Source organism: Stegodyphus dumicola, chromosome 1 (assembly GCF_044657685.1).
Source record: "Stegodyphus dumicola isolate Sdum_Otavi_A_Nest chromosome 1, ASM4465768v1".
Lineage (NCBI taxonomy): Eukaryota > Metazoa > Arthropoda > Arachnida > Araneae > Eresidae > Stegodyphus > Stegodyphus dumicola.
The window spans coordinates 267,017,521-267,044,754 of NC_140768.1; the positions used below are offsets into that span (position 1 = coordinate 267,017,521).

Sequence of the window (27,234 nt, forward strand, 5' to 3'; positions counted from 1 at the left end):
TTTACTACAGTTATGTTATTTAAGCATCAAAATCCATTTCAATTCTTAATTTAAATCACTAATCCTCTGTACATTGCAATATTAATGAAACCTGAGTATGGTTATTATACTGAAACCATTTCGCAGTTCTAAAATTATACGAACATGTTTCCGTCATTAGTTGAAATTCTCCTTTATGTGCAATTAATTTTATAGTTCTTTTCTTTCTTTTTTTTTAGCTTTAAGGCAGTTCCACAAATAATCCTCTTCGGTATGTGAAGTAAAATTGCGACTTTCATGTTAAGCACTTAAAGAGATATTTTTCATCGCGGAAATTCTTCAATTTAACAAGGAATAATTTCAACATTTCTGGTCTTTCCATTAGTGTTCGCGTTCAGAAGTGGCCGAGGGGTAACGTAGGCAACTTGTTCAAACAGTTTATTGTAGTGATCGGATTGACTGCATTTAGTCTTCTGTACCTTGAATATCAGAAAGTTCTATCAGAACATCCTAAACGAAAGCATCGCTTCTAAAGCATATAGTGTCGCGAGCATCATTATAATAGATTAATCAATGAAATCAGTTTTTAATATTTACAGAATCTTTCACCAGTTAAACTATCCACCCCAGACGAAAAGTTTATTTGAGCTTGAGCAGAAATTTATATGCCATCTATTTTAAATATGCCACTAGTTTGGCTGTCACACATATTTTTCCAAATAATCTCATGATATCTCGACAATAAAAGTATAATTTTAAAATTAACAAGATTTAATTGATACTCCATATTTTATCTTTACTTTTCTTACGCCTCAATTCACTCAAGAAACTTCTATGTGTTAAATTTCGCGACTATGACAGCTGCTTATCATTATTTTTTATTCATATCTATTTATTCATTCATTAAATGATTCATATCTGCCGGTGCAAATGAGAAATAAGGATATTTAGCAAATATTTCGGTCATACAATAAGAGACTCGGTGACTTCTGTATGTAAACCTGTTGACAGTCTCCAGGTTTCAATCTTTCACAGTAACATATACAAACCAGTTTCGCTTAGAAAGTCATCCTCGAAGGTATCCCTTCCCCTTAGACAGATAGACCTCAAGTGCTTTGTCATATCAAATAAAACCATGTATTTCTAGATCTGCGGGATTTCCCATGTATAGCGAGCGATCAGTAAAAGAAACGATCCCCCTAGCGTGATTCCCCACCGTGGTTGCTGTAGAATATACTAAAAACTGCCCCTACGCTCCCTTCACAACTGGTGACTGTCGCATTTCCGTATACTATGCATGATTAGTAAGTACAAGCGAATGTTAGTTCTTATTCTATTTTTTAAAGTTAATATTGGCATTAATTTATATTGCTACTTTTTAAGTTACTTTCTTGAATTTAAATAAAAAAAAAGCACTTAAGTTTTCGTGGAACTCTTCTGAGTGATCTTCATGGAGCCTTAGGGATCCATAGAACACAGTTTCAAAAATGCTTTTCTAAAGTATGAGAAAACCATTATCATTCTTTATTTTAAAAAGAAGACAGTCAGTCTTGCACATTTCTATCGCTGTTGCTCATTTGCGGAGATGTTCTGAGGTGGAGAAAGTGCGCTATTTATTATACAGGATCACAATATGCACAGTGGGCAAAATTTAGAGAATTTGTATGCTATGTCGGAATTCCTGAAAAAATAGTTGAGAGATGAATTTATTAATGAAATTAGATATGAATCTACATTTATAACAGAAAAAGAGATATGCACTGCGGAAGAAAAAAAGTGATAGTTCTACATCTCTCGTTCTACTGGACCGATTGACGAAATTCAACTTGTATGATGATTTTCATGAGATTTATGTATAACATTGTTCTACTATAGGTATTTTTACACAAAATTGGACTTTTTCTGAAATAACATACCATTGTTTTTCCATATTTCCATTCTACGACTTAAATTACGAAATTACGACAAACTACCAAGTTTTGTAAAAATCGCACGAGTAGTTTTTAAAACATTTGCTCTCAAAATTTTAGCTCCTCAGTGTTAACTGAGTTTGGTATATAGTATTTATTAACCTTTCTTTTTTTTTTAACTTATTTGATTCTTCCTTTCACATTTCGAAATTCAGGTTCATTTTAAATAAAATTCTCCCATTTTTATGATTTATTTTTAAAATTTGTATTTTTAAATAATTTTTATAAATTTTTCTAAAAAATATTTTGAAGTATAAACCATAAAACTTTTATCATCCTCTTAAAGTAGACGTATTTCTAAGCATACCTGCAAAAAATTAGTTTTTTATTCAAAATTTCCGAAGATATACGTGAATTTAGATATTGGCGCGTTTTGAAGTTTGGCATATTTGTTGAAAGCGATAATAACACCAAATATGGTTTAGTCTTAACAAAGTGCCTAAACCACACCAAATGTGGTTTGGGCACTTTGTTAAAATTATTTGAATGTAGAAACGATGTGACTTTTTCCGCTCATGCACAAAATAAAAAGCTTGGAACGAGGTGGCCTTTTTTTCCGGTCCGACATGATAGAAGGGTAAAGAAAATAGGTTGCCATATATTAAGAAGTTCGCCGAGTGAATTATTCTGGTCGCAAATTGAAAAAATTGCGCCAAAATAAGTTTTTAAATTTCTCCGTTCCTTTTGATGATTAAAACAGATAAAAATGATTACGTTCAGTAATGTGCCAAAAGCAACTAGTTAATTTGTCTGTTTTATTAATAGAAACAATATAGTATGCAGTATATTAAGCCATCTTGAACTCTCAATCAGATCATATATAATTAGATTGTAAAATACAAAAGGGAGAACTAGTTTAATTTTTTTTACGTTTGTACCAACTAATAAGATTTCGTGGTACCTTCTGATTATTCGCATATTCACAAGAAGTTTCAAACGCATTGGAGACTTCATGAATTGGCGACAATATTTGGAATGCTGTTCTGTTCACAAACAATATAAAAAAAGAAGCATTTTTTAAGAAGCACGAAGTGTTACGAGAAAAGTGAAAAAAATCTATATTCTGTATAATTACAGCCAGTGGTTAGTGTTGAAAGAAATGAACATTTATTATAAATCATGTATGCAAACGGATGGTTGGTACGCATCTGCATTGGCTGAGTTAACATGAAAATCATGTCAAAAACACAGCAGTTCAACAAAAAATTTAAATCGAAGTGCAGATAATCAGGTAGCAATGATTTCTTCTCCAAAATTAGTATAAGGATACTAAGCACAAATCTGTGGTGTTAAACTCTTTTATGAGAAAACTGAAGATATTAATTTCTCTAAAATGTTTTGTTTAAAAAATGCAGTTACATTCAGATATTCTTTTTGTAATGTTCTGTATAATTCTTTCAGGAATACCCTCCTCACTTAATCTCTATTCCGTTATTACGTTAGATTTATTACTCTTCCAAAGGGGCTTTGTCCCTGAAGGACTATTGTTTTCATTTTGCTATTTTGCGTTGGTTCACTATAAATGTCCGTTTCACTTTTCAAACTGTAGCCACCAAATGTTAGAGTCCTGCATTATATTTGAAGAAATTAAATAATGAAAAATCTGCATAAATGTATGTCTATTTCTCGCATTGGGATAAAATAGCGGTATATAGAGCTATCGAATTTTTAATGACGTAATCCTACTGCCAGTATGGGCGTGTGGAAGCTCAAATTTAAAATTTGGAATTTGTTTTATTATCGATTTCATATTTTGTAAATCTTTAACGAATCTGATTAACAAACTCAAGGATTTCAAAGCGAGCAGTGGCAACCTTTGGGCGAAATTTAAAATCTGAAACCTTTCAGATTTTTTTGCTTTTCCCCCTCTTTTTGTTGTTTTGTTTTACATTTTAAAATCGTAGTGTATATTAAAACATCTCATATTTACTCCTGAATATCTTTAAGCTCTTTTTAAACGAATTTTGAAATCTCTGAGCTTTACTTTCTACGCAAAGTAAACAGAAGAAATGATTTTCTTAAAAAAGACTTCACATGGAAACAGATGATAAGAGAGAACAAAGCCAAGTGAAAGAGCGTTTCGAGAAAATAAAATTTTTGCGTGTCAGCGCTTACAGCATGTCGGTATTCCCACCTGAGATAAGGCAATACTTTTCGAGAAGAATAGTTCTTCGGGGATATGTTTTCGTTGCCTCGTCGCTCTGTATCGCTTGCTATAGAGCCAACTTCTGATTTACTGGGTTAATATCGGGGAAGACGTACGCGGTTGACTCAAAATCACAGATAATACAAAAGCATATAATAAAACACAAGGAAAAGAAACAATCCAAAATATAATATATCACGATCTTCGCAGTTAAAACGCATAAAATTTAATCCAACAGCAATATCATAAAATATTTAAATATAACATATCTTTAGAATTTCCGATAGACTCTAGAATTTCATGCTCTGAAAATAAAAATGATTTTTTTTTTTTGTACAATGTTGTCATTGTTCGCTTTGAAGTCGTTTAGTTTGTTAATCTAAAGTTCGTTTAAGTTTTAAAAATTATGGAATAGATAATAAAACAAATTCGATATTAAAATTTTCGGCTTTCAGGTGCCCATATTCGGGTGGAGGATTAGGTTATTCAAAATTTGATTACTCTAGGTACCGTCATTTCTCTCAGTGCGAGAAACATACATACATTTATGCAGCTTCTTCATTAATTAATTTCCTTAAGTATAATATAGAGCTATAATATTTGATGTCAACAATTTAAAAAGAGATGCACCGTTTACAGTGAACCGACGGAAAATGCAGTTTCGAGATTAACAGCCCTTCTGAGCTAACAAATTTACTGTTGGTAATTTACTTTACTTTCTAGTAATTGAATGTGGAAAAGGAATTATTTGGTAGCGTAAGTTAATTAAGTATTCAAAACAAAAGAATACACTAAATAACAAAAGAATAAACATGAAGATAATTGAAGATATCAAGTTAATTATATCGGAGAAAAATATTTACAGAACTTGAATACAAGATTAATGCCTGTGCACGTGAACTCATAATAAGACTGAGTTATTTATAACGAATGGTTAAAAATATTTATATATTTTAGACTATGTGCAGTTATATGACATGTTGTAGTGGCTGGAAACAACTCTCAGCTGCTAAGAAATATTTATTATCATTGCTATTACCTCATACAATTTTCTTGTTCTATCTTCTCTAGAGAGTTGATGGTTTGTGAAAGTAATTTTTCCATTTTTCTGCGATATACTAACTTAGAGTTTTGGGATAAGGCCGGGTTAAGCCGCATCTTGGATAATTGGGTGTCGATTATATATTTGAAGTGTTTTTAATAAAACTTAAATTTTTGAATTATAATGAATAACAACCAAATAATATCCGAAATAATAAAAATTTAGAACTTTAAAAAATCTGAAAATCTTTCATATTTTAAATTACGTCCAAAGGGGCGTTTTTTTAACGTTTTGTATGTTACCTTTATTCATTAAATACCATGTTTTACGTACTCAAATCATAATATTCAGTTCAACAGCAACATTGCAAAATAATTTTAAAATAAGCATATCTTTAGAATTTTCGATACAGAGACTCGCGCGCTGGAGATAAAAATATTTTTGTTTCGGTTCAGTGTTGCCATTGCCCGCTTTGAAATCGTTTAGCTTTTTAATCAAAAATTCGTTGAAGGTTTACAAAATATGAAATCGATAATAAAACAAATTTCAAATTCAAATTAAGGCTTCCACTTGCCCACATTCTATGGAAGATTACTAAATATACATACATTCATACTGATTCTTCATTATTTAATTTCTTTAAATATAATACAGGGCGATCATATTTGATGGCAACAATTTGAAAAGTGATTCGCCGTTTATAGTTTCCAACGCAAAATGCCAAAACAAAATTAATAGTCCTTCAGAGTAAATTGCTCCTTTGGACTAAAACTATTTGCACTAATTTTTGTTAGGGAACACAATTATGGAATTTAAAAAGGTTTATTAATTAAGGTTTTGAAAAATTACTGGAAATCTACTTAATTCTCATGATCAGTGAAAGCGTTCTTAATCTCAGGTGGCAAAAGACTTTATATAATTATATATTATATATATAATTATATATTATATATATAATTATATATTATATATATAATTATATATTATTATATATATAATTATATATTATTATATATATTATTATATATATAATTATATATTATTATATATATTATTATATATATAATTATATATTATTATATATATAATTATATATTATTTATAAAGAAGTAAATATAATTATATATTATTTTCCTATATCTTTTTTGACTATTTAACTTTATGAAAAGTAACTTTTGACAATTGCCAAAATATTAATTAGATGAAGAGGTAAGTGTTAAACCAATCTGGCAAGAATTTCTTCTCACAGATAAATCATTTCTTTTGTCTTGAATCATGCTACCCATTGAAATTTTCGAAATTGCTTCCTTCCTCCACGCAAATAGTTCTAGTATTCTTTGCCGTAATCAAATATATTTTAACCAACAAACAAAATTCTTTAACATTCTTTTTGCTTTCTTCATGATCACAAGTAGGATGCCCAACAGTGATCGAGGTAATAATACCGCTGAACACTGGCAAGGTTCGACCAGGTTCAAATTCTAGCAAACGCTGAATACATGATTTTTCTAATGGGAAAAAGAATAATAATTCATTCTTTTTCTACAATATTCGGGTCAATTTCTCTTTCAACACGCCGCGTTATCTTTACCTAGGTGACAAGTATGCTTCCGCGCGAGCCCCATCACCAGTATGACTCTTCTTTTTCAAGTTAGATAGAATTTTCAATTGGATTTTTAAGGATTTAATGGTATAAGCATTGAAATATAAACGTATGATATACAAAATAAAAATATTAAAATAGATACATTGTACTATATTTTCATTAATTTATATTTGGGATAAAACATTACATTTTACTATGTCTCCTGTTATTCGTTAAAACAGTCTAAACACATTTGAGCTGATTTTGGACAAGTGAAAACATAGGTCACAGTTTCGTTTTACATTTCTTATCGGTTCTTGGCTTTCGACAGTTTTACTTCTTCTGGTAACATCGGGCGCACATCCTACTTACAGGCTTGCCCTACTGATTCTTGCGAATCTCTAACTGGTGTTCTGATAGTCCAGAATTTTCTGCTTACAATGATATTCGAGCACATTAGTGCAGGCTCGAACACATCTATCCTTATCTGCTTTAGTCAGCTCATGCGGCACCCAACGATTGAACTTGTAAGCCTATGAGATGCTTAACGCGACTAATGGTAACGTTGAACTCGTTAGCAAGCTCTGGAGCGGTTGAATACTGATCTTTTTCCGCAAGTTTTTGCAAGCAGACCTCATCAACATCAGCAGGCCAGCCAGAACGCTCTGCTGCTTGAATGTCATAGTCATTGATTTTGAACTTGCAGTACCAAACTTTGTCAGTGTAATATGATACAACGTTAGTATCTAAAACAATGCAAATGATTTGGTGTCATTCTCTAGCTGACGTTTTGAAAAATAAATGGAAGTAAATGATAGTTCTAATCTGGTGGCGTGATAGTTCAATTTTAGACATCTTCAACTTAATGATAACGATATTTTAGTTACATATTTCACAATACAATGTTATAAAGCATGTCTCTTTCTTTCAAATGCCAAATACAGCTTGAAATATATGATTAAACACGCCAACGCGAACTGTTTGCGCAGACGATGTTTGCGGTGGCGAGAAATTTTCGTTTCAACCCAGTTTATTTTCCGAGGACAACCGTTCGGTAAAGATAAATTCCTGAAATTTCCTTATCTCTATTTTTTATTTGTGGCTGTCTGGTACAAGATATAGTAAGCATTTATTAGAGTTGTTCTTAACAGTAAATGGAGTGCTAGTTTCCGATATCACTTCATGCTTTTCCATATTATTGTGGCATATGACACAATAATAAAGCAGACATAGACAAGACGTGCCTGCCTATGCCAGTTTTTCCATTATTATATGCTATTACTGCCAAAGGTTTTTGTTTCCGAAGATGACAGTTATGAGTTGAGTAAAATCCGAGTTGAAAGTCATTATCGGTACATGTTTTGTTGACAATATTCTAATATAGCAAACATCTCTCTATTTTAGCACCACAAAAACGTTGTGATCTTGTCCTGCTAGCATTTCACCTCTCTTCAATGGGTTTAACATCACACAATTTGGCATATAATTTACGTTGTGCCATACAGTTCCAAAGATATGAGTCTTAAATTAAAATTCATAGCTCGTGTAAAAGTTGTCGATAAAGTTCATCCTTCATTTAGTAATTTACTTGCAAATTCAATGCAGGCGTCTTCGGCTATGCCACTTGCTTTCATCCGCTGATATCTCGTCCAGAACATATTTTCGCAGACCACATCTACCCTTCGCTGGACCACATTTTTAATCGTTTTATCCTACACTTATGCGATTTCGTTAGTATATATTTCCTGAATGTTAGTCGTCCCCTCCAAGGAACTAACAGCCGGATTTGGACCCCGCGAGAAACTCAACTGGGTCGCACTGGGCTATGACCGTGTTAAAGTCCTTCCTGAAAAGCCCACCAGCGGCCGAGCTGTAAAGTCGCTGAACATTGGTAGTTCGGTCCGAGGTTTGAATACCGCGAACAGGCTGGCTGCTTGGGCGTTTTTGTGGTTTCCCGCATGTGCAACGTGTATGCGAGCCAGTTTCCCTTAGAAAGTCCTCCACGAAGGCATCCTTTCCCTTAGGTAGATAGCCCTAGAGTGCTTTGCCATAATCAAATATACAATCCGGGGTCTCCCACCCCTCTCACCTTCTACTAATCCACACGAGAGAACTTTCGGCTCGCCTCATATTTAAATATCCTCCATGCCGCACAGACACTATTACATTTACAAATATCTATGTCTTCTCCGAGATTCTACTATAGTAGGCTCCCACCATACCGTCTGGGCGACAAGGAAAGGAGTCAACTTACTATATAAGTGGGCTGTTGTGAAGAGCTACAGATTCTAATATGAATACGCAATAGTTTACTTTAGAAAGTTCCACTTAATAACACAGCAGATCGCCGATCATCTGTATTAACAGGACTAAATACGATTAGATAGCGGAAAGTAATACAGAATGAACGAAACAAGGCATCATTCCCACTATAGAAAACATGCACAAAAGTAATTTTATATAGAAAGATATTTGTGCTGAAGTTACTTATTGGTTATTATTAAACTAAATACGTTGTTCTTATTTCGTATACCAGTATTCTTTTTTCAAAGTAATTGTCAGCTCAAAAGCATTTCTTATTGTCAATAAAAGTTTTTACAATGGGTCTTTAGTACTTTTCTGTTAACGGGGCGCCAATCACCGAATTTGTATAAAAGCGCTCAATGCGGGAGTCCGTTTATATCGCCTCGTGAATAGTTAGTTATGCTATGTTTATGTATGTGAGAAACGCCAAAGCTGAGTGCGATGCCAAATTCGTGCATCTATAAGCTCTCAAAGTTCCTCAAAATGTATGAGAGCATTTTTATAAAACTAAAGTTAAATTCTATCGCTGAAATGCGTCATTCAATTTAATTTTCCACGAAAAATAACTTTTAACTGAAACAAATCAGTTCCAAAAATAATTTCTCGCGATTAATAATAAATAAGTTCTCAAATAGAATCTGAAGATTAATTAATTCAGTTGATTTTAATAGATGTTTATAATCAAGACAGCAGACGATTAAAAGAATATCAATATTGAATTAAAATATTCACGAGAAAGAAAATTTCGGCAGGTGGTTTTTAAAAGGTTGAAAACATTTACTATAGTCGCTTCGGAGTTGTGTGCAAGCTGTAATGTACAAAGCGGGATTTTTACTTGAAAATATAAAACATATACTAATTTTCTATAATATTTATGACTGAAAGCCGCACTTACACTTCATGCTCTCTTTCTCCTTCGATTTTATCCGTGACGTCAGAACAGCATCATTCACGTAGGCGTGGCTACTAGACCGAGAGGATTCACATCATCTTCTTTACAAGCAGTTCGTGGCACAATTTCCACGTGTTCAGAAGCCCCGAGAGAAGTTTGCCAACAGTTGTGATCAAATAGTGACAACAGAGAGAAATCGTGTCAGATTAGCCAATGTGAACTTCCTTGTTTTAAACTTTCTGTTGTGTTTGATATTCTGTAGTACTAAATGAAATCAAAAAAATTTCATTTAAAAATTATTACGTGTGTTTAAAGTTCGGATTAAGCTCGGATTTCAGATAAAAGAAATTCCTGTATAGGTTTATTTAACAGAATAAGTACCTTAAAATGAAGCTAAAATCGTGTTGCACTGGAATAAAATTTTATAATGAAGAATATTTTCTTTGAAATGATGCTAAGTGTTATAACTTTCCTCAATTCTTCAACTTAAACCTCTTGGTTATAGTTCCATATACATGAATGAAACGTTAATGTCGATTTTTCTTTCAAATTTGTTTATACTGAAAATGAAATAGAATGCACTGGATAAAAATATTCTGAAATTGCAGATTAATTCCAATGGTAGTGTAATTTACAGCGTAAATGCAGCTGAATTATCGAAAATAAGTCTGTTGTTTCGAAATAATACTTAATTTTTAAATACGAAAAATACATAATTTTAAAAGAGAGGTTTTGTATTTTGTTAAGTCTCATCAATATTTTATATTATTTTTTGGCAACACAGATTGGACATATTTTTCGGAAGTATTATGCCTGTTATGTATACAGTATAAGAAGTAAACCAAGATGATAATGGATGAAACAGAAAGAACAGAGTTTATTCGAAATCTTTGTCAGTAATTGGAATATGGAAAGTTGTATTAAATATTAAGCACATTTGAATATTATTCTTCAAAAAGTTAATTTTTTTGTACTGAAAGGTTTTGTGACTTGGAGTAAATGACGATTTTGAAGCAATACAGACGTGTTGAAGATATAAATATCTTGGAATTAAATGTTGCATATAGATAATCACCACTTTTTTCACCGTCTGACTTCAAAAGAGCTGCAGCATAAAGTTTTTAAATTAAAATATATATATGCTTTTAATTTATGCGTTAAACTGATCGAAATAAAACTTTACAGTTGCTAATATAAAACTACTTTATACTGTAATTAATGAGCGAATAGATAAAGAACAATAAAGTAAAGTAAAAATATAGTAACAGAAGAATTTTAGAGAAAAATATTAAAACGATTTAAGCAGCTTTTTACAAATTTTATATTCGAAATATGGGCAAATTGTTGTTGAAAGAAACTTTAATTTCCGTAGCAAAAAATAAAAATAATTTATTAAAGGATACACATAATGATATTTATATGTCTGACATTTTATTTTTGAATATAATACAAAATTATTCTTTTAAAAGTCACAGCTTGTAAAGCGAAGACATACTAAAAGCTATTCATATTTTTATATTAATTCTATGTCTAGTTTAAGAAAGTATTAATTGAATCCAAGGGATTCAGCGAAGTGTAATCATACTATCATTTATCATTTTGTTATTAATTTGTTACATTTTGCAGAATATTCACAGTGAATTTCTGAAACTGAGTGTAAATTCATCAAGCTTTATTCTTTCATTATTATATTGTCACGAAATTTGTTCATATAACTTGAATTTTTCTGCTTTTTATGAACACATATTATAAATGCATTTCGTTTTTAAGTGCTGATGAGTTATTTCACTGGAAGATTTGAAATGATGCATCCTGTTTATTTCTAAGAAATCTCAAATATTTTCCTGTTTTTACAGAAGTTTTTTTACGAAACGTATTTCGTTCTGTGACTTATATCTACCTTGATTGCAAAATGGAATGGATTTATCAGCAAAAATTTTTAAATTGAAACGAGAGGAAAGTACATTTACAAAATCCTTTCTAGCTCATTGCGGCAAGAAGAACACTTTTCAAAATCACACCTACGGCAGTCTACATATGCTTCACAATGCTTTGTCACGATAAAGTGCTACCAAGGCAACGGGTGTTGATCGCCGTGATGGTTGCAGCTGCGTTGATGGTTCAAGGTTCGTATATTTTGTCTGAGATATATTTAGCTCTCTTAACTTAAAAGAGTATTTTATTCTCGGTTTTTTTCCCTTTTAACATACATATTATTCTTTTTTCCCTATTTTGCAGGGTATGCTTTAATTAATTTATTATTTTAGAAATTTGTATATTTTGATGTTGTTATTGCTGCTTTTAACTTTTTTTCAAATGTCGTAGTAGAATTTTAAATATCTGGGACAAATCAGAACTGTTTTTCTTTTTTTTTAGAGGAAATGAAAATGAATGTTGCTAATTTATTTATTAATTAATTTTTTTTTTCAAAATTCCGAAAATTTATAATGCATAGTATATTACTATTATTATTATTTTGTTAATTTGTTAGATACATCATATCTTAGATTAGTTCGAGTTAAATAGAATTAGATTATGAATGTAGGTCTGTTGAAATAATATGAATAATTCCTCCAGTTTTAAAGCATTAAAAATGATGCATTTAATTCTACATAGATAAAATGTAATTGCAGAATCTTATAAGCCTGAATTTTGATAAATAAAATTACAGAATGAAAGGAAGTAGTTTAATTATCATATTATGCAGAATAATTGCACTAATTGTTTAAATAAGAAATAAACTACACAGGTAACTGCCATATTATAAACTGCATAACAATCGCTAGTGACCGTTAGTGATAATAACACGTCTAGCTGAGTTTAGGGTTCAGGCCTAAAATAGCTGAGTTTAGAATTTGGGTTTAGGGCAAAGTTCACTATGCTGCTATGTTCGAAAATAAATAAATAACAGCGAATCACTAACATTTCTACCAAATTTTAGAACAAAAATATAGCAAAATAAGGAGGCGCCTTATTTTAGATTAAATACCATAATTCGTTTCAGGAATGTAAAAATATTTCATTTTTTGGCTGCATAACATTGTTGAAAACCAGTTGAATAAATGGAAAGAAAAATTTGCCTCACTTAAAGCATAGAGAATACACATTTAGCCAACAGAAAAGAAGTGAACCCAATTATCCGAATATTCCAGCAACCTGTGTTTCTCATTCATTCAAATAATCTGGAGTTCTAGATTAATAAAATTTTACCTTTTTAATATTCTTTTATGCTTATATAGTCAAGATTTTTTATTGTACGAAGTAAAAGGAGTATTGCAATAGCGAAAACTTTCCAGTATCATATTTCAACGGAAATATCCATTCTGACCGCTCTCGAACCCATTTGAAACATTTTTTTGCTTGAAATCTGTAGGCACGAGCAGAATAAAGGACACATTTTTCCTAAATAGATTGCAAACGGGATTTAAAAGGGATTCAGAAGATGTATTTTACTTGTACTTGTACGTAATCAAGGAGATATTGTAATCGCGAAAAATTTCAGGTATCATGTGTAACCCATGTGTAACGTGTATACGAGCCAGTTTCCTTTAGAAAGGTCCTTCCCGAAGACATCCATCCTATTACGCAGATAGTTCTCGAGCTTTGCCGTAATCAAATAAACCAAACTATCATGAAGCGTGATTACAATTAGCTTTTGTTCTAATATGATCTACTTATATTCCTTGGAGACAGAATCACTTTCATATTTTCTTTTTGCAATTGTTATTATCAGCATCATAAAAAAGGTATCATATTTAATTACCATAAATGAGCTTTACTGTAGATTTGGTGCTGAAAATTGATAGGCAGAAATTAATTCAACATTAAAGTTTACAAACGTCCGCTCTTTTCTTGCACTACATAGTTTACACATTAAGAATGGCAGCTGTGAACACATTGAACTGTAGTCAGTGTGATGACACTCACCGGCACCCCTTGAACTAATTTAGAGGAGTGGAAAATTGTAGGCGCTGTTGCCGAACAGAGAAAAAAGCCGAACCCGGGCCCTTCGGTACAGCAATTAAGGTCACTAACTGCTCCCCATATGTGTGGCTTTGGAAATTTTCGTTTTAAAGATATCTGATTGGCTGACTTTGCGAAAACCATTTTATTGGAGAAATCGTACGAGAGACAAAGCTTCAAGCAAAACATTTTCGGTTCAACTTCAAAAGGTCGCAGATAGTAGAAACATCGATTCCAGCGAAACCTGTTTCCGTTCACGTTTTATATTTTTTCATTTAAACAAATTAATTTTATTTTCTAAGAAACAAATGTTTTTGATCTGTCGATTTGGCTAAACTAATTACCTACCTCGAACGGTAAGTTTTCCCCTATACTGAACTTTTTGTGGAACTTAAAATAATAGCGTTCTTTTTTTTTTTTTTTCTTTCGTGAAGTTTACTGGTAAATTTTATTTTTCCTCGATCAAAATCTAAAACTTGTTTAAATACCCTAGTCATCAGATTTCTAAAATGTCTTCTATGTGTCTTTTTCGTACTGCAGTGTGTTTTGTATTATAATGCATTTTTGGAACTTGATTATAGAAAGCTCATCTTCAACGGCTGTAAGAGCATTTCTTTTCCAGTTGAAAAAGAATCATTATATAATAGAAAAAAAGTTTCAGTAATTTGGTTTTACTATTCATGTAAAAAATATATGTCGACTTATCGAGTATATTGTATATCTCCCAAAACATTAAAGCTCCTGTCTCACCTCAAATAGAAATTTCTTTAGTTATGAATGCACCGATATAATAAGTGGATTCAAATGATAAGATAATATTTTGACGAAAGCTGAAACTTAAACTTTCATTAAATGTCCGGTTGAGAGCACATTCCCTGAGTAACAATTCTACATTATCAAATTATTCCGTGATTAGAACAAGACGCAGTGAAAAAGGAAAAATCGATTAAATTTACTCTAGTATGAATTAAGCTTCGTTTTTTGGTACTTACGCCTTAACTCAATCACTTTGGCGCAATTTGGTGACGTTTTAGAGAAGAAAATGAATGTTTTACGATTTCAAAACTTGTTCACTACATAAAATTACAAGTGTGTTTTGCGCTTTAATTAGGTATTTATCTCACAAATCGCTCAATAAAACCCATCTGCAAGAGGGTTTTTTTTTTAAGAGGGGGGCGGGGTTGTTCTACGGAAAATTTCGTGGATATACCTTTAAAAACAGAACGAAAGCAATTGTTCTTTATAGAGATTTTTCGGCTAAAATTTGTATTTTTGAAGAAAGTTTACGAAGATTCATTTTATTGCAGTTATTCTTTGAAACCCTATTTTAAAAGTGAATTTAAAATAAACAAATGTCACAATTAATCAACTTGGATTACAACAACAACCAAAAAAAAAATACGCATAGGAAAATAGCGACGTTGCTTGTTAAAATTGATAAAATATTACGCACATGGTTGCCTGAAAACTTTTAATGCTGCCGATTTTGGCGCATTCTGAAAATTTGGCAAATTCTAAGGTGGTCGTGCTAATACGTTTTATTTTGATATTGATTACCACATAAACCTGGGATTTGGCATTCAATAATTTTGTTGTTAAGAATGCAACCGCCAGATGGACAAATTTATAATATTTTGTTTTGAAGGAAAGCGTTTTTTTCCCTTGATTATAATTGGAATATGAAATAAATTTACCCTAAATGGAAACCGCCAATTAAAGCCAGTTTTCTGTACATCAATCGATCCGTAATGTAATTGTGGTGCTTATGAGTTTTTACAAACGGTAGTAAATGTCTCAGAATTTTATTTTAATATTTACTGGATAGTTAAATTAGTGATCAAAACAAAACAATTTATACAGCCTCTTTTTATTGTTTTTGTCCTATGGATTTTATTTCAAGAAATTACAATCGAAAACTATCAACAAAGTGGCGTGTTATTGTTCCACAAAACTTATTTCACTACTGAAATAAAGATGTACATTCCAAGATGTAAGGAAAAATATTTAATTTAATATTTCTCCTTAATTCTTTTAAATTATCAGAAAATATAAATAGAACGATCTGTATAAGTTTTAGAAAAATGAAACAAAATTTTACAGTCCTATTTAGACGAGAATAAGTTTAAAAAATAACTCAAGTCTTAAATATATAAGAGTTAGTTAAATATCCTGCTGTTTAAATGTATAAATAAGTGAGTTGAAAATATAGTAATTTGCGACACAGTGGGTTACTATTAGCATGAGAGGAACAACAGATGTTCAGCGATCGATTTTAAGAAAACACTAATTTCCTTCCGATGTAAAATAAGTTAACAGAGAACGACGAGTTTAAAAAATGCGTCATAAAAGCAACTTTTAGTTTTTTATACAGAAAATATGGTTATTGTTTTATTAGCCATACAGGTTTTAATCAGAGTAACTGTGCATTTTCTCTCGACGTATTCCGGAAACAAAATATACATTTATACTTACACATAATTTTATGGAATGGAATGTAAGCAAATTCAAATATAATGTAGTATACATATATGGACAGGACTCGATACGTAGCAAAACTTCCATCACTAGACTAGCTTTCGAAATTTTTAACTTCGTATACATTGAATATAGCTGTTTTGCGATATTTCCGCTTTTCCAGAAGGAAAATTCTTCGCGGAATTTGAAAGTTGCGAACAGCGGTGGATTCTGTAGTGATGGAATGCCTTGAAAGAGGTACTCCTACCGGAGTATAAAATGTAGCCTATAAAATATCACAAAACCAGAATTGCGAAAAAACAACTAAAAGAAGCGTCTTTGCATCCATCTATATGCAAGAAGAGCTGTTTATTCTTCTCAATAAAAATGCCAGAATTATTTGGTGGAAAACGAGTTCAATAACAGAGTCATCCATTCTCAGATTTAACCTTTAGAAGTTGAGATATGAAAGCAATTTTAGCACGCGAAAATTGAAACTTGCACTAAAGGTCCTTTTCAATCGCATTTTCGTCATGGCAATTTTCGAATGTTTTTAAAGGCATTCTTTATTTTGCTTATTAAAGCATATATGCGAATAGAATGAATTAAATTAAAGCTGAACTGTTTAATTCAATGATTCTTGTGAGAAAAATCCTTTTAATTTCTCAAGCATAACTACAAAGTACATATAACTACTACAAATATATAACTTCAAAGTATAACAGTATTTCTATATCAAAAGTTTGGAAGATTCCTTCGGAAAACAATGAAAGTTAATTAACAAAATTATGTATTGCCATGAAACTAATAATATTCCAATATACGGATGTGTATAAAATTTGATGTAACCTCCAAAGATTTAACTTGTATGGAAAATTTGATTTAACTTCATTAAATCTGGCTGCTTTCTTGAAGTAAATGTGTAGAATGTTTCAACGAGATTAAGTTACTGAATACGAATTAAATTCGAACAGTTTGCTGTAGGATCGTTATTCATTTTCTGCAAAACATTTTATCACGTACATGTCTGGTGCATTTCAGTAAAAATATTTGGAACTAAAAGTATTTTTAACTAAGCTCTGCAAAGAAATATCTGATTTATAAACCGATCTTTGTCTGATATGAAATACGACTGATTCTGTAATATGAAAAATTTACCTTGGAAATTATTCCCAAAATTACATGATTTCACTCGATGAAGAAAATGGTGAAAATGTTTGCTTTAAGGGCTGTACAGAACCTAATGTCATTAAACGATTCAAATTACATACAGTTTACATTTTTTTCACGTACCACATCACTTTAATTTCCTTCAAGTAAACATACAGTGGATGGACAAAAATATAGAAACACCTTGTGAAATGCATGTTTGAAAAGAAAGATTGATTTTAATGAAATATGTAGGTGGCGCTGGCATTTTTGACTACTGACGCCACCTATACAACTTCGTAAACGTGCTAAACAGTTCAGTTGTTGTCGGAGTACTGTCATGTGATGTTGTCATTGCATTATGTCAGAGTTAACAGACTTCGAAACGTGGGCAAATTCTTGAAGCAGGTATGGTAGGTGCTTCCGTAAGCAAGGTAGCCGAGGTGTTTAGTGTTTCAAGAGGTACTGTATCGAAGATTTATTCCGCATATTTGAAAAGCGGAAAAACATCATCTGCTAAATCACAGCGCGGACGAAAGTGTGTCCTGAGTGATCGTGACAGACGATCATTAAGGGCAATTGTGACGAAAAATAAGAAGACCACAGCTGCAAAAGTTACTGCTGAAATGAATGTTGTGTTACCGAACCCTGTGAGTACCAAAACAATTAGAAGGGAGCTTCATAAACAGGAAATTGCTGGCCGTGCTGCAATTGAGAAGTCACTCATCAGTGATGCTAATGCCCGTAACAGGAAAAGATGGTTTTAAGTCATAAAGCCTGGACTATAGAGCAGTGGAAGCGAGTAATATGGTCTGACGAGTCTTCTTTCACATTGTTTCCCGCTTCTGGCCGAGTTTACGTCTGGAGAACGCCATCTCAAGCCTATAATACAGACTGCTTGTTGCCAAGAGTGAAACATGGCGGAGGTTCTGTTATGGTTTGGGCAGCCATATCGTGGTTCTCTGCTAGCCCCACGATAACTGTGTCAGGGCACATGACTGCCAAGACTTATGTGAACATTTTGGCCGATCAAGTTCATCCCATGGTACAAACTTTGTTCCCCGATGGTGATGGTGTCTTCCAAGACGACAAAGCCCCTGTTCACACAGCTCACATTGTCCAGGACTGGTTTTCTGAGCACGAGGATGAGTTGTCCCATCTCCCCTGGCCACCACAGTCACCAGACCTGAATATTATCGAACCTTTGTGGTCTACATTGGAACGGAAAGTGCGTTCTCGTTATCCACCGCCAACATCGTTATCTGAACTTGCCACCGTTTTGCAGGAAGAATGGTATAATATTCCCTTGGCAAAAATACAGGAACTGTATTTATCCATTCTGAGAAGACTGCAAGCTGTTTTGGATGCCAACGGGTTTCCTACACCATATTAAGCAAAGAAACATGTTTTTTTAAAGGTGTTTCCATATTTTTGTCCAACCCCTGTACATCTCTTGATTGGCTCAGTTACTTAACTCCCTAAATAATTAATATCACTACCTTTAGGATTTTAAACTTAATTTAATTTAATTAATATTAATATTTACAAAACATTTTTACTATAACAAAGATAACAGCTTGACACTCAACTTTACAAACTACATAAGCGCCATCTATATAATTTGAAGAACACACTTACTTCTCTTTCACAACACTTTTGCAGACCCCAACACTCATATAGTAGGTAAGTTAGAATTAAAACTTACTATTTACTTCCTTTAAGTATTTAAAAAAAATTATGTAGTATCTAAGTACTTTCTAAATATGAAATTATATTTTTAAATATATATTTATTTTAAAAATTGTGAATTAGTTCTTTTTGTTACTTTTTGTTTCTTATTGGTTTATATGGATTATGTATAGTTCTTTTATAGTTTCTTTTTATTGATATGCATATTCGTGTAGGGGAAGTTTCTGTAGACAAGGATTTCTAAAATACATTGGTTTCTAAATTTTTTTATTATTTTATAAAAAATTAATTTTTAAAAAATTTAATTTTTTAAGAAAAAGTTTAATTGTTGACTTTACTTGCTTGTTTCTCAAAAGACTTAATTAGTATTTTCCTTATTGAACTTTAATTCTTAAATGTTAATACTTAGATGTTAATTTCTAAGGGTACCACTTTATTGGAATTACTTTTGGTTTTGACTTTTACCCTTGCCTGCATGAATGACGAAACACGAATTGAATAATTGGAGAGTTAGGTTTGGAGGCAACTTCCCCTTGATAAGTCTGTCTCCTGCCTACTCTACGATCATTCACATATGCATTTTTTTAAAAATTGTTTAATTTAATTTTAATTTATTAAATTAGTAGATTTATTTTCATGGATAGATTCATTTGATTTGCTTATGCTTCTGAATTTAAATGATATTGTAGATTAGTCCGAGAATTAAATCTTTTACATGTTTGCATATTTTTAAATTACTTTGGCTTTTTTCCTTTTTTTAGAATTTAAATTTGCTTTTCTACTTTTTTACTTTTTTACGTATTTGTTTAGAATTTGAATTTGTTTAAATTTATATATATATATATATATATATACACATACATATAAAGGAGAAAACTCCAAAATCTATTGTATTCTGAATTTATTATAATACTCAACATTTCAATTCTCAAATAATTACACATACACATATATGTACAGGGTGATTTTAAATTGTTTTTACAAATTAAGAGGGGCGATAGTACTCATCCAACCGAGTAATAATTGTCATAGAACATAGAGTCGCATTCCACTCTCAGAGGAAGAAAAAAGGAATATTATAATTCCAACCTGAACTTACAACAGTATTGGAAAAGCGAATGAACGAGACCAAAGGTTGAGTAATCAGATTTTTCTTTAGTGAAAAACTCACATAATATGCTCAACATGCCGACCACGCGTGTCGTTGCACAGTAGACATCGGCGAACGAAAGACTGGCCCACTCTCTCGAAGATTCCTGGTTTCATGTTAATTTTGCCCGCGGCAACAACAATTCTCGGTACGAGACCTTCAGCTGAGTCCACAGATTTCATGTGCCGCTTAGAAGAAAAACTACAGTAGGTTGAGGTCTGGTGATCGAGGAGGCCAAGCCACAGGTCCGCCACGTCTGATCCATCGTGCGGGATATGTGGCATTCAGAACGTTGCAGACCATGATGGAAAAATTTGCTGGGGCTCCATCGTGCATAAACCAAATGTCTCTGTGGATGGGGAGTGGAAGAGCATGCAATAAGCGGGAAAGCGCTTGTTCCAAGAAGATACGGTATATTGCGCCGGTTAAACGGTCTGGCATGATCTAAGGGCTTACCAGGTAATCACCTACGATACCTGCCCAGACGTTGATGGAAAATTTCTGCTAGTGTTTATGAGGGATAGTGAAGTGAGGATTGCTGTAAGAACAAACGTGTTGATTGTGCACGTTGAAAATGCCTTTTGGAACTGTTTCAAATCTAGTCAAAACTCGCCATTTCTGGCGTTCGTGCATTTCGTGAATGTCCTAAATTGCTTTTTGAGGTGAAAAAAAAAAAAAAAGTTTCTCGCAGTCTTCGATCAAGACTGGAAAAGTTTGGATGACTTGGAATCCGGCTAGTTGTTCGTTGTTCGTATAATCTTCGTGTTTCGCGTTTGTTTCACAGTATGTGAGGTGAATATTTGCCAGTTCCTCGTACGTATACTCCGCCATAGCATTCAAGAAAAGTTTCGGACGATGTTATCAAGGTAATACTTGAAACGATGATGTGCCGTTTTCAAGGACACTGATTTGTTCTGATTGGCTTTCTCCAGTACCAACTAAGAGCAAAAATCCACTTCTTTTCAGTGCAAATTTTCTTTTTCTCAAGTGAAAGTTATTATACCAAAAAGATGAGTTTAAGCTAAGTAAGTAGAGTTCAAGTGAGATGAATTGAAGTAAAAGCGCTATATAGAATTTAGGAAGAAAGTGGCTATTCCGTTAGGTTTAAAAAATTTTAAAAATCGTGATATATTATTGAAAGAGTTGTATTTTCTTACTTGAGAAAAATGCGCCCCCCGACACCTTTGCCTTTAATCATATTATCTTAATATAAACTTTGTAAAAATAGTGAACATAATGGAATCTTTGTAAAAACAATTAAACATGCATAGTAGTCACATAAGATAAAAAGGTAAAATTAAAAATGTACATAATATACATATATTGCCAGAAGATAAATGAATTAACTTACATGTTTGTTAATTTTTAAAGCGAGAACAGGTCCGTTACTTTCTTCGTACTCAGAATGGAATTTGGAATCCAAACCAGGAAGAAGAATGGAGGGACAGAGCGAATGAGTTAGGGTTAGGGTGTCAGAGGGCATTTTTCTCAAGTAAGAAAATGCAACTCACTCTTGCAATAATATATTACGATTTTGAAATTTATTTTGAAACCTGACGGAACAGGAACTTTCTTCCTGAATTCTATACAGCACTTTTACTTCAATTCATCTCACGTTACTTACATAGCATAAACTCATCTTACTGAAGAACGTTTTCGGCATGATAAATCTTACTTGAGAAAAAGACGAAACACCTTTGCATTTATTAATTATTGTTAGTGGATTGGAAGTTGGTTAATTTCCCTTGAAAAGTCAACAAATTTCCGGCGAATGACGATAATTACTTGGTTTATTGATTCATTTTTGATGTTTCCATTTAAAAAAAAATTCAACATTCAATTTTAAAATATGCTTATAAGTTACTTCATTTCAATAGAATTCTAACTACCTTTATCGAAGGAGATAATATACTTAATAATACATTAGTAAATGAATTATGATTTTATTACTTTATAAGGTATTTCTCTCGCTTTCTTAGCATACCTTCGTGGTGTAGTGGTCAGCACGCTCGAAGCGTATTCGGGTGGTCCGTGGTTCGAGTCTCGGGGAGAGCATTGCTCATTTATCATCTCTCCTGCTTTCAAAAATACCAGATGTCTCTACAGTGGCGCCCGAATAGGGACGGGTGGTGGACGATGATTCTTCACCACCAGGATTTTGCGATTGGGTCCCCTAAAACCCCAGTCGCCCTTTAAAAGTTGGAGTATATAAGGTATATCTCCCGTTTTTAGCATGCCTCCGTGGTGTAGAGGCCAGCACGCTCGATGCGTATTCAAGAGGTTCGCATCGAATACTCGTCGAATTCGTCGTTCTGGCCACTACACCACTACACCACGAGTTAGTATTCGAGTCCCGGCGAGGGCATTGCTCATTTTTCATCTCTCCTTTTTTCAAAAATACTTAATGTCTCTATAACTTTGCAGCTTTCGCGATAATATTAGGCAATTTATTATGATTAATTAAATTGTTTATTTATATATATGTATAGACAACGGATAGATCTATTTACCTATGTATATTTAATTCTACAGAAATGTTTCAGACAAAAGTACTTATGTATAAGTGTGTGTCTTTAGGAATATTGTAAGCAGTATTTCAAATTTTAATTAATAACTGGATAATTTTGATCGTAGAGGGATGGAAGGTTTTTGTTTATTTAAAATTAAAGGAAATTTTTCTTTCTGGTAGTTTTCTATGCATGCATATACATTTTCTATGCATCATATAAATTTAATCTTTCCTTTATTTCGACTAAAAGGTGTAGCAATTTAACATATAGTATTTAAGAGTGCAAATAGTCCTGAAAGAACTAGTGTTTTCCTATAAAAAGGCCTTAGACCATATTTTATAGCTGTCTTTCTATAAAAATGGTTCAGTTATCAGATATAAAATTTTTTGTTCTTTTATGCTTGAATTTCGCCTCTTCTTAAATCCTAATTTTTTTTCTAAAGCCCGTAAACGCAGAGTTTTACAAAAGAAAGAAATTAATTTCTTCTCTGGTAATTTACGTCAATTAAAAAGATTTTTCATGTGTTTTTGCGCATGGTGCGCTTTTATGTTGTGATTTATTTCACTTATTTTTCCCTCCGATAAAAAGAAAAGACAAAACTAATTTAAGTAATTAGAAGAAATCCCAAGTAACATTAAATTAAGTAAAATGTACTAAATATATCTCGATGCTTAATGATATGCCGTTGCGTTTAAGTTTCTAACTTTGAAGATGTGTCTGAAATAAATAAACTGAGTAAAATTGCAGTAAAGTGTAGTTATAAAGCAATAAGCATACGAAAATTGGGAAAAAGGATATGCAGGCAACAGTAACAGGTATTAATAAAAAGAAACTTACAGCGAGAATCTTAATGTAGCATTAAAAACAAGCAAATACAATTAATTTAAAATAAAAATTAATCAAACTTGATCACGAAACATATAGCAGGAAAAAAAGACAAATCTAATGAGGAGACTAACAATAAAGTCCAGAACTAACCAAGAGAAAAGAGAGAAGGAGAGTGATTTAGCAAGTCTACGTACATTATTATTTTACACTGTGAAACCTCATAACTAAATAATTAGAGTGAATGTTTAACACAAAATTCAAATTGCGTTTTTCATGTCTCGAAAAAGCGACTTAGGATGTTTATTAGACTTGTATATATAGCACTGTTCTAATATAGGTGTTTTGACGCAAATCGGACTTTTCTGAAAGGGCATGAGGATTGTTTTCCCATATTTCAATTCTACGGTTAAATATTAAATTCTGCCTAAATCTTAAATTACATTATTATGCCTAAGTATTAAATTCTGTAAAATCGGGTGCGAAATTTAGTCGGAAATTCAAAAATTTATCTTGGTACATTTTTTCGGTCTGCACCAAGAATAATATACTTGGGAACATCTTAATTTATAGCAACCTATTTTCCTCTCCTTTCTTTCGCTGTGCACGAGTGGAAAAAAAATCGTCGTTCATACTTTCAAATAATTTTTAACAAAGTGCGTAAACTATATATGGCTTTATTATCGCTTATAATAAATATGCTAAATATCAGAACGAGCCAATATGTAAAACTCATGTATATCTTAGAAAATTATGAATAAAAATGTCCAATTTGTTGCAGGTATGCATAGAAATACATTTACTTTAAGGTGATGTTAAAAGTTTTATATACTGGTAGACAAAAGTAAGAAATGGAACAGCTTTTCCCATATATCTCAAGAAAAACTGGATAGAAATAAATGAAATTGTGTGTGGTTATAGTTTATTGTATGACAATGATGTGTACAATACAACAACGAAAATGCCACTCATTAGCATGAATTATAACCAAGAGCCCAATATGGTTCAAACTTGAGGTTGAAAGATGGCAGTTAAAGCTTGATACAAGGTAAAATACATTTCATGTCACTTTGGACATAAAAGTTTGAAAAAAGATAACTTTTATGGTGCAACATTTAATAAAATCATCTTCAGAGCTTCTGTATACCACAGTCATAAATAAATTCTGAAGTATACTGTGTAAATAATAAAAGTACTTTAAAAATTCTTATAATATCAAACTCCCATTCAAAACCACATTTATTCAACTGAGTTTCCAAAAGCAAAAGAATCTTTTTCCCTTTAAAATCTAAATCCGAAACTTCTAAAAGTATTAAAAAATAAAACAAGGCTATAGTAATCATAGCATTAAATAAAAAAACCAAATTTTAACATCTCATTTCATCTACCTAGTCAACCTTATTCCAAGTAATTCTTGTTAAATCTTATTGAACATCTGCCTTTGCTTTAGATCATATGAAATATAAACTTTCACAGAGGAAGGAACTAAAATTTCCGGAAGTCTTTCTGAAGTCAGACCAAGTAGCATAGAATTACTGTATCATGACAACTGTATTTTATTACTCAATTAATGATGAACTATTTTAAGGTAATTTGAAAACCGTATTTATACCATAGGCATAGAATTGTGAATCATTATTCCCTATCCTACTTGGTCCCTCGTGAATTGTTACTCTGATACTTTCCATTTGTAGCTAAACTGCCAAAGGAGTGCAGATATTTCATTTAAGTGAAAGGTGTAAAATTTATTTGTCTTTTCTTCATTTAATTCAAACCAATGCTTTTGAGCAATATCAAAATTTACTGAATTTCATACATGTACACTTTACTCATTTTAACAGGATTTAAAATAAACTCAACAATCAAATACCAAATGTTTTAACGTATTCAATTTTATCTATATCACAGCTGTCTGTCGTAGCCTCATGCGCTGCAACAGTTCTTCCCTAAGAAAAAAATCGATTCCCATAAAAGCAGCCTTTTCGAAACAAACGAAATTTGAGCAAACTTTTGCCGTTTTATTTCATTTAGTTGCACTTTAGAATGCCATAGAAACATTTATTTCTTAAGCTTTTGGTCGTAAAGTAGACCTGGAATTGAAAGCAAAGCGAAAAGAAATGCGTTTTAATAACAAGTTTTACGAATTAGTGTACAGTGAAGTTTAAGCTGTCTATTTTCTCATTTTCTAAAGTTCAAGTTTGTGTTTATTTTTGTTTGTTTGGCAGATGTAAATGACACACAAAATAGCAGTCGAATGAAATAAATTTTGAGCGTATGAAAGATATTTATGCATCGAATTTTAACTAATGAAATCTTATGTAATATTTTCGCACTTAGTAGAGGAATAAATTTTATAAATTATATTTCTCCTTCCAGTTTATTATAGTCAGTTCCTAATAACTGCTACTAAAATTCTTGAAATTATAATTGTATATTTTGGATTATGAAGTATAATTTTAATGTTTTGAAAACGATTTTAAGAAAGAGAAAGAGATAAATTTTGCAGACAGGTGTTATACGACTGCGGTCTCATCAGAATCGAACTCGGGACCATTATTTGGCGGAGTGATATGCAATGCAATTTGCGAGAAAAGCAGGAATAGAGGAAATGTCTTAATTTTTTACGTTCTTCCTAGAACAGATGACCCCATTCATTCAATTATTCTCAAATCTGAGTTATTATTCACCAGTTTAGAACGGCAATATGTTTCAGGCAAAAATTTCAGGTATCCTATTACAACGAAAATATCCATTTTGAACACTCTCGAATACGTTTGAACGAGGTTTTCGAATGACACCCGTATGTACGGATAGAATGAATTTCTCTTTTTTTTCCAAAACGGATTAATATGGATTTAAAATGGATTCAGAAAAAATATTTCTTGACATCTGTACGTGCGCATGTATGTATCGCGCATAACTCAAAAATGAATAGCCTCAAAAGGTTTCAATTTTGCATATGGGACTACTATAATATGTAGTTGTGCGTCTCCCTTTTTGATTGCAATTGGCCGCACCCAAGTACATATACATGCCTACTGTTTTTCTTGGCTTGGTGGGCGCAGATTTTTTTTTACTGTTATATGATGATAAACTGTGCATTTTTGTCTTGTAAGACTCGTTTAGATACTGAATTATGGTGTTCTTATGTTCCGGTTAAAGTTTTTATGCCTTTAGTTAACCTGCAAGCACTAGTTGTAGAAATATCAAGAATTAAAAAACTATTTAAGTGCGACTAAGTTTAACAGAATAGCCATTTGTTTACAATTGAAACTTAAGCAGAATAGTGAATAAAATCAATTTCTGCACCTTCAGTGTCTTTTTGCCGAGTGGAACCAAAAGCAAACTTTCAGTTTTGTGCACCGAAAAATCTGCCTTCTTGCCCGCTGGCTGAATTGCATGTTTTTGTGCAGAATCTCAAAAATTTTTACAATTAAAAAAATTTTAATTGTAAAAATTGTATTTTAGCTATTTTAAACGTATTTGGTGTTTTATGCTTTTCTGTATTTTTCAGTTTTTAACTAAGGTATTTCGAGTTTTGTGTATTAATTGAACGAAAAATAACATATCTCTAAT

At 32.0% G+C, this 27,234-nt stretch overlaps 1 protein-coding gene across 1 annotated transcript in view; it reads left to right on the forward strand.

The window, feature by feature from the left end:
• The first annotated feature begins 10,053 nt into the window (after positions 1-10,053).
• LOC118189676 (proto-oncogene tyrosine-protein kinase receptor Ret-like) overlaps positions 10,054-27,234 on the forward strand; it is a 476,686-nt gene continuing 459,505 nt past the window's right edge. The window contains exon 1 of the mRNA XM_085806630.1: positions 10,054-12,044. Coding sequence (XP_085662756.1) covers positions 11,966-12,044 — 79 coding nt within the window. The 5' untranslated portion in view covers positions 10,054-11,965. The remainder of the gene's footprint in view (positions 12,045-27,234) is intronic.